This window comes from Orycteropus afer, unplaced genomic scaffold (assembly GCF_000298275.1).
Source record: "Orycteropus afer afer isolate SDZICR_OR568_19922 unplaced genomic scaffold, OryAfe1.0 scaffold00182, whole genome shotgun sequence".
Classification (NCBI taxonomy): domain Eukaryota; kingdom Metazoa; phylum Chordata; class Mammalia; order Tubulidentata; family Orycteropodidae; genus Orycteropus; species Orycteropus afer.
In genome coordinates, this window is record NW_006921769.1 from 4,941,521 (window position 1) to 4,948,066 (window position 6,546).

Consider the following 6,546-nt stretch of genomic DNA (forward strand, 5'->3'; position numbering starts at 1 on the left):
ATTCCTTTGGTTGATTTTGCTTTGTACCCTTTCACCTTAATAAATATTAGCCATGAACACAACTATATCCTGAGTCCTTAGGTCCTCCTAGCAGGTCACCAAACTTGGCATAGTCTTGGAGACCCACAACACAGCAACCAAGAAGCTTATCTCATACCCCCAGTTCAAAATAATTGAATGGAACCGCACATAAAAGAACCCCATAGCATAGTACTGAATCTGATATAAAAATAAAGCCCATCCTTCTCTGAAGTATATGACCCACACAGAAGATCCATTTACTACTTACGTGACCGGCCTGTAGATCTCCTTAACACCAATGAATTGCAGTTGTTCCATAATGTCTGGGATACTTGCACATCGAGTAAGATTAATTCTTGGGTAATAAAGAAGGTAGGAGAGACACATTTCATTCCTGGTGCTTAGTCCCCCCTGAAATTAGAGATATTTTATATAGAAAAGTGTACACTCCACCAACTGTGACACTTACAGCATCCAGGCCAGTAATGTCACACTGTTCCTTCCAAAATTGAAATATGGTATGTCTGAAAGCTGACAAGTAATAGTCTAAATAACAACTTGGCTTTTAAGAAGGTAGTGAGATCACCAATCACCTTCTTCTTGACAAGTAACACCCAAGTATGAGGATGTAAAATCCTCCTGTAAACTAAACAACAACATTTGGCCAAGACTATGAGGGGATAAGTTGCTCTCAATTTTAGGTTCAGTAAGGCAACTACATCATGGTTCATTATACACTCTTCTTTCCCAGCCTGTCTCAGGGAAAGAAAGAATAGGTTGGTTATGCTACAGGTTATAGTGTACACTTTTCCTACTTGTCCAGCTGTCCACAAGTAAAGGAAAAGGACAACTTGGTGAGAGTTATTAGTATCAGTAAAGGAATTATGAGTCATAATTTGAATGTTTATAATGAAAATAATAAGAGTTGGGGGGAAGAAGTTAGTGATACATTTAAATACTAACAAAATTATTTCCATCTCAAAAATGTTGCCTTTTTTAAAGTAATCTAATAATCTCAAGGTTCATTTATATGATGTAAAATTCTCACCACAGTGAACATGTCAGATGATCATGGGAATATTTGGTTAACATGATACCAATCAGTTTGATAGAATTTTTGCATGATTTCACTGAATTTTCTATAAACTTGTCATCATGTTACAAACGTCAGTAGCTAAATAATGCAGGAAAAACAGATTTCACATTTTGAATATAAGTAAATTAATTATCTACTAAAATTAATTACCATAGTTTTAATAAGTTTCAATATGCAGTAGCTCATTTCCCATCTTGTTTTTCTTTTTCATACTACATTATTCTTAAGGAACCCTGGTGGCACAGTTGTTAAGTGCTCAGTTCCTAACTGAAAGGTCAACAATTTGAACCTACCAACCCAGCTCCTGCAGAGAAAGATGTGGCTGTCTGCTTCCATAACGATCATAGTCTTGGAAACCCTATGGGGCATTTCTACTTCGTTGTATAGGGTCGCGATGAGCCAGAATCGACTCGATGGCAGTGCGTTTGGTTCGGTTATAGGGTCACTATGAGTTGGAATCAACTCATGGCAATAGGTTTGGGTTAATGTCTATTCTCATATCTGCTCTTTCATACAGATTTTAGAATCAACTTGTTCCATGTGAAAGCAAAAACTAGAATTTTTAGAAAATCAAAGATAGGAGAAAATCTTTGAAACCAACCATATGCAGGTGATGATTTCTTAGATTGGATACCAAAAATCCAACTAATCAATCTCTTGGGATTTTTTCTTTGGAAAATCATCAAATTTATCAATTAATTTAAATGGAAACAATGTCTTTATTTTATTGTGCTTTCCTATCCATGAACATGCTATCTCTTAATTTCTTTAGGTGCATGTTAAAATCTCTTAATGAAAGTTTGTAATTTCTTTCCACAGAGATCAAGCAAATCTTATGCTAGATTTTATTTTTTATATACCTTACCATTTTAAGTTACATTTTCCTGCAGACAGGTGCCTGGCATTAAAATGCAACTGATTCTATACATTATCAATTCTGGCAAGAGGTTTGAAGTAGAAAATTCACTATGTCTGTGAATAACGTATATGAGTCTTCCTTTACGATCCTATGTATCATTGTTTTTTTCTTTTCCACCACAATGTTGAATAGAAGCAGCATTAATAAATATCCTTGTCTTCTTCCAGAGTTTGAAGAAATGCTTCTAATATTTCATTAAGTTTGGTATGTTCTATAGATTTTTTTATAGCTAATGTTTATCTGGTTAAGGTAATTCCCTTCTATTCCTGTTTGTTAAATGAAACATCTTTTTTGTTGTTGTTGTTCTTCATGCATGTCTTAAATTTTATGAATGCCTTTTCTACCGCTATTGAAATGATCATGTCTTTTTCCTTTAATTTTTTACTGTAGAATGAGATTAATATATTTTTTTAATTTAAACCAATTTTCCATTCCTTAGCTAAACCAGAATTGTTCCTAACATTACATTTTTATATATAATCTTTCTATATTAAAGATATTTCCATCTAGGTGCATGTTATTGGCTTCTAGCACATTGTCCTTATCAAGTTTTAAAATGAAAATTATGTCACATTCATAAAGTGAGTTGGTGGAGGTGTTCCTTCTTGTTTGTTCCCTGGAAGAGACTAGGTGATACATGATTTATTTCTTGAATATTTGGCAGAAATCCCAATTAAGTCTTTTGGCACAAGATGTCTTTTTGGGTCACATGCCCAAGGTCATGGAATAGAAATTCTTTCTTTTGAAGTCTTGATTTGTCTGATTAACTCAAGACTCAAGTAGACACTCATTTAATGACCACAAGTCTTTTCTTAATAATATCTACTGAGGAGAAGACTAGAAGAGAAAGAATAAATTTTCATAAAAGAGTCAATAAATTAGACTTCACATTACTATCATATCATTAGTTAATATCAAATCTGATAAAAGCTAAAATAGCTCTGATTTCACTTTTACAATGATTCATGCTCAAGACGTCCATAGTTTGTTTCCAAATGGAAACACTGCTTTACTTTTGTTATTCTTCTAAACTCAAAGTTTATTCTAACCTCTTCAGAAATGAATTTTAACAAAATAATTTTAAAATAAAGTTACCCAAGTCATCCGTGCTCTATCTTTTGTGTTGTAGCGACACTCCGTAATTAGGTTATCTCCCTAAAACATAAAAGTAAAAGCTTTCAGAGTGAAGTTTTATGCTGTTTTATTTATCTAATACATTTGTAAGCCAACAGTTATTTGCTTATGAATGGATGCATCAAGTAATTTGATTCAGAAAAAGGTCTTTGATCTATTTAATTCTAGGATTTCTAGTATAATAACCCAGCTAACAAACAAATAAGGTTCTGTGTGTTCAGTCTAGACACTGCAACTTGCTAGCTGTATGAAAGGGCCTGAACCACCTGGGCACAATTTGTTCTTCTAAATAATGATGAAAATAACACTTATTCTGCACCACTATTCTGAGGATATTAAATGCTATATGGCATGTTTAGTCTTTAGCACAGATTAAACACTGAATAAATGTTCATCATAGATACACGCCATCTGTTTACTCTTCATTTGCATTATTTCCTTTGAAGGTTTTTGCAATGTCTTTATTTCTTTAAAACATTAATTGTAAAGCAAATTAATAGTAATTTGTTGTTCCAGTGCCTTCCAACCTTTTAAACATTACAGCATGAATAGAAAATAATAACATGTTTATGGCTCACCACTCAGGTAAATGGAGGAGGCTGCTCATAGGCCAGAGGCAGCCAAACCTAGGCACTAGCTTCCCTAATACTTGTGCTCCCTGCCCAGCTCTCAGAGGGCCCCAAGATCAGTACCTTGATACACATGTACCCTACTTGTGGGATCTCTGATGGCGTAGTGCCTCAGGCATTTGACTGGTAACCAGGAGGCTGCTGGTTAAAACCTACCAGCCACTCCTTGGAAGGAAGACTGGGCAATCTGCTTCTGTAGAGATACCGCCTTGGAAACCCAAGGAGGGGTCACTACACTTGTGGCATACCAATCAGGGTCTGAGATAATACAATAAAGCTGGTTGGAAAGGCCCAAGACAACACAATAAAAGAGAATATTGCCATTAAGCATCTTGAAGGATGATCTTTCCACTCCTAGTGTGTGCAAAAAATTTCTGAAAGTAATATAGACCCAGAGCTGTAGATTTAAAGGATAATCATTAGAAAAAGAGGGACCTTCCCCTCTTCCTAACTTTCTTTTGATTTTTTGCTTTCTCATCTAATACCATATCATGCTACATCTTCTCCCTGATAGCTCATCTTATGTACAAACCCCTATCTGCATCATCATGTAGAAAAAATATTGATAGTACTCTTATTTCATAAATACTACTAAGAGAATTTTATACTCTTAGTAGTGAAATAAAGGTAGAAAACTGTATGACAATTGAGCCTGCATTACTATGCAATTAAAAAAATTGACAAAATAAATCATCATAAAACTTAAAAAAAAAATTCATTATTATAAGGCATAAGATTTTTTTCTGTTCTTCTACCATAACCTTAAGTACTGCTGCAAGTTGGATTATACAGCACCATGTAATTAGCTAAGTCCAAATACATTTGTCATATAAAAGAATTATCCTTATATTCATTTCTACTGAAATGAAACTTCTAGAAATTATTTTATTTAAGATGGTATAAGAAAATATCTGATTTTACCATTACTGCAACTGCAACCCAAAGAATTCCTAACTGGAAAGTCAAATTAGAAAACAGTTAACATTTAGTGCTTAGAATCTGGGTCCACTTTTAAAATCAACAGTTGAACTGTCCCTGGAAACATTAAGATAAATGAGTTTCAATGTTGGAAAACAGATCAAACGCATTCCATCTGGGTTGTGCAACGGCCATGGTGGGTGGCTTTCAGAATATGGTTATGATGAACCATTAATTTCACTAGTAGGAACCGTACTAAATCTCCGCAGATAAATGCCTTTTAAAACACTCATTGGAAAAGAACAAAAACATTCATACTGGTAAGATCATTCGCTCTTCCTTTAGATACTGAAACTCCTGGAAATTGAAGTCAAAATCTTCATCATAAGAAAGTAATTTCAACTCCTTCCCTTTCCGAAAATGACGCAACTTGATTCCTCTTCCAGCCAGGTGAGCATGGAGGAGAACAGCAAACACATGAATTCCACTTGGCTTTTCAGCCTCCAGAGCCTGCAGGGGACACAGAGGAAGACCTGCTTAGTGAAAACAAGTGCATGTTCAGACAGTTTGTGTTTGAAGGTACTTGGAGGGACAACTGAGAAAAAAGCTGAAGAAGTTTGAATAAATGCTTGAGCTGCCAAACAACATTTTGATTTGGATTTTTCATGACTTTCTCCTAACAACATGGTCTTTGTGATGCAATATTTGCCAGGAGAAAAGAAAGGGAACTTATGCTTTTTGAGGATCATCTCTTAAATATTATCTGTCTTTTCCTTCTATTAGAAGAACATAAAAAGGTAACCAAAACTTCTCCTAAGGATTTCAGAATGTTACTAATCTGCAAATCCCAACTCTTAAAAGAACAAATGGTTTTTACTTTTCCAGATGAGAAAACAGAAGGTCAGTAGAAATAAGTCAGTTGATTGCCCATGGTCCCACAGCAAGTAAAAAATGTCATGGCCATCTGAATCAGAAGAAAGTTATCTTTCTAATCGGCCAGTTTGCCATACTTTCCACAACCATGGGATAATGTAGTCCACCAAGCATATGGGCCATATTGAAATATATTCTTTTTTTTTGTTAATGCATTTTATTGAAATATAATTTATGTTCAGTGAAATAGACAAAACTAAAGTGATATGGGTCAATGCATTTTGGCGGGGGGGTCAGTGTTCCCTCCTCCCCCTCCCACTCCTGGCAACCAACAAAGTTTCCCTCCATATATAAACCTTTCCTTAAACCTCCACAACAATGAACTAATACTATATCTGTCCTTCTGTGATTAACTTACTTCACTCGGCATAATGTCCTCCAAGTTCATCTATATTATGCAGTGTTTTGCAGACTAAATTTTTCTTTAGTGCTGCATAGTATTCCATTACATGTATGTACCATAGTTTGGCCATCCACTCTTCCATTGATGAGCATGCAGGTTGTTTCCATCTTTTTGCTATTGTAAATAGTGCTGTAATGAACATGAGTGTACATATATCTGTTCCTATCCTGGCTCTCACCTCTCTAGGATATATACCTAGTAATGGGATTGCTGGGTCAAGTGGTATCTGCAATTCTAGCTTTCTAAGGAATCACCATATTGCTTTCCACAGTGGTTGTATCATTTCACAGTCCTACCAGCAGTGTATGAGAGTCCCAATTTCTCCACATCCCCACCAGCATTTGTTATTTTTTGTCTCATTGAACCTTGCCATCAGTGCTGGGGTGAGATGGTATCTCATTCTTGTTTTGATTTACATCTCTGATGGCCAATGATTGTGAGCATCTCTTCATGTATTAGCCGGTCACCTGAATATCCTCCTTGGTGGAGTGTC

The 6,546-nt window shown here is 35.3% G+C and overlaps 1 protein-coding gene across 1 annotated transcript in view; it reads right to left on the reverse strand.

Annotated features, from left to right (window-relative positions):
* MOXD1 (monooxygenase DBH like 1) overlaps positions 1 to 6,546 on the reverse strand; it is a 154,522-nt gene that overhangs the window by 30,727 nt on the left and 117,249 nt on the right. The window contains exons 7-9 of the mRNA XM_007947392.1: positions 5,036 to 5,250; positions 3,132 to 3,191; positions 290 to 432 (exon numbers count right to left, since the gene is read on the reverse strand). Coding sequence (XP_007945583.1) covers positions 290 to 432; positions 3,132 to 3,191; positions 5,036 to 5,250 — 418 coding nt within the window. The remainder of the gene's footprint in view (positions 1 to 289; positions 433 to 3,131; positions 3,192 to 5,035; positions 5,251 to 6,546) is intronic.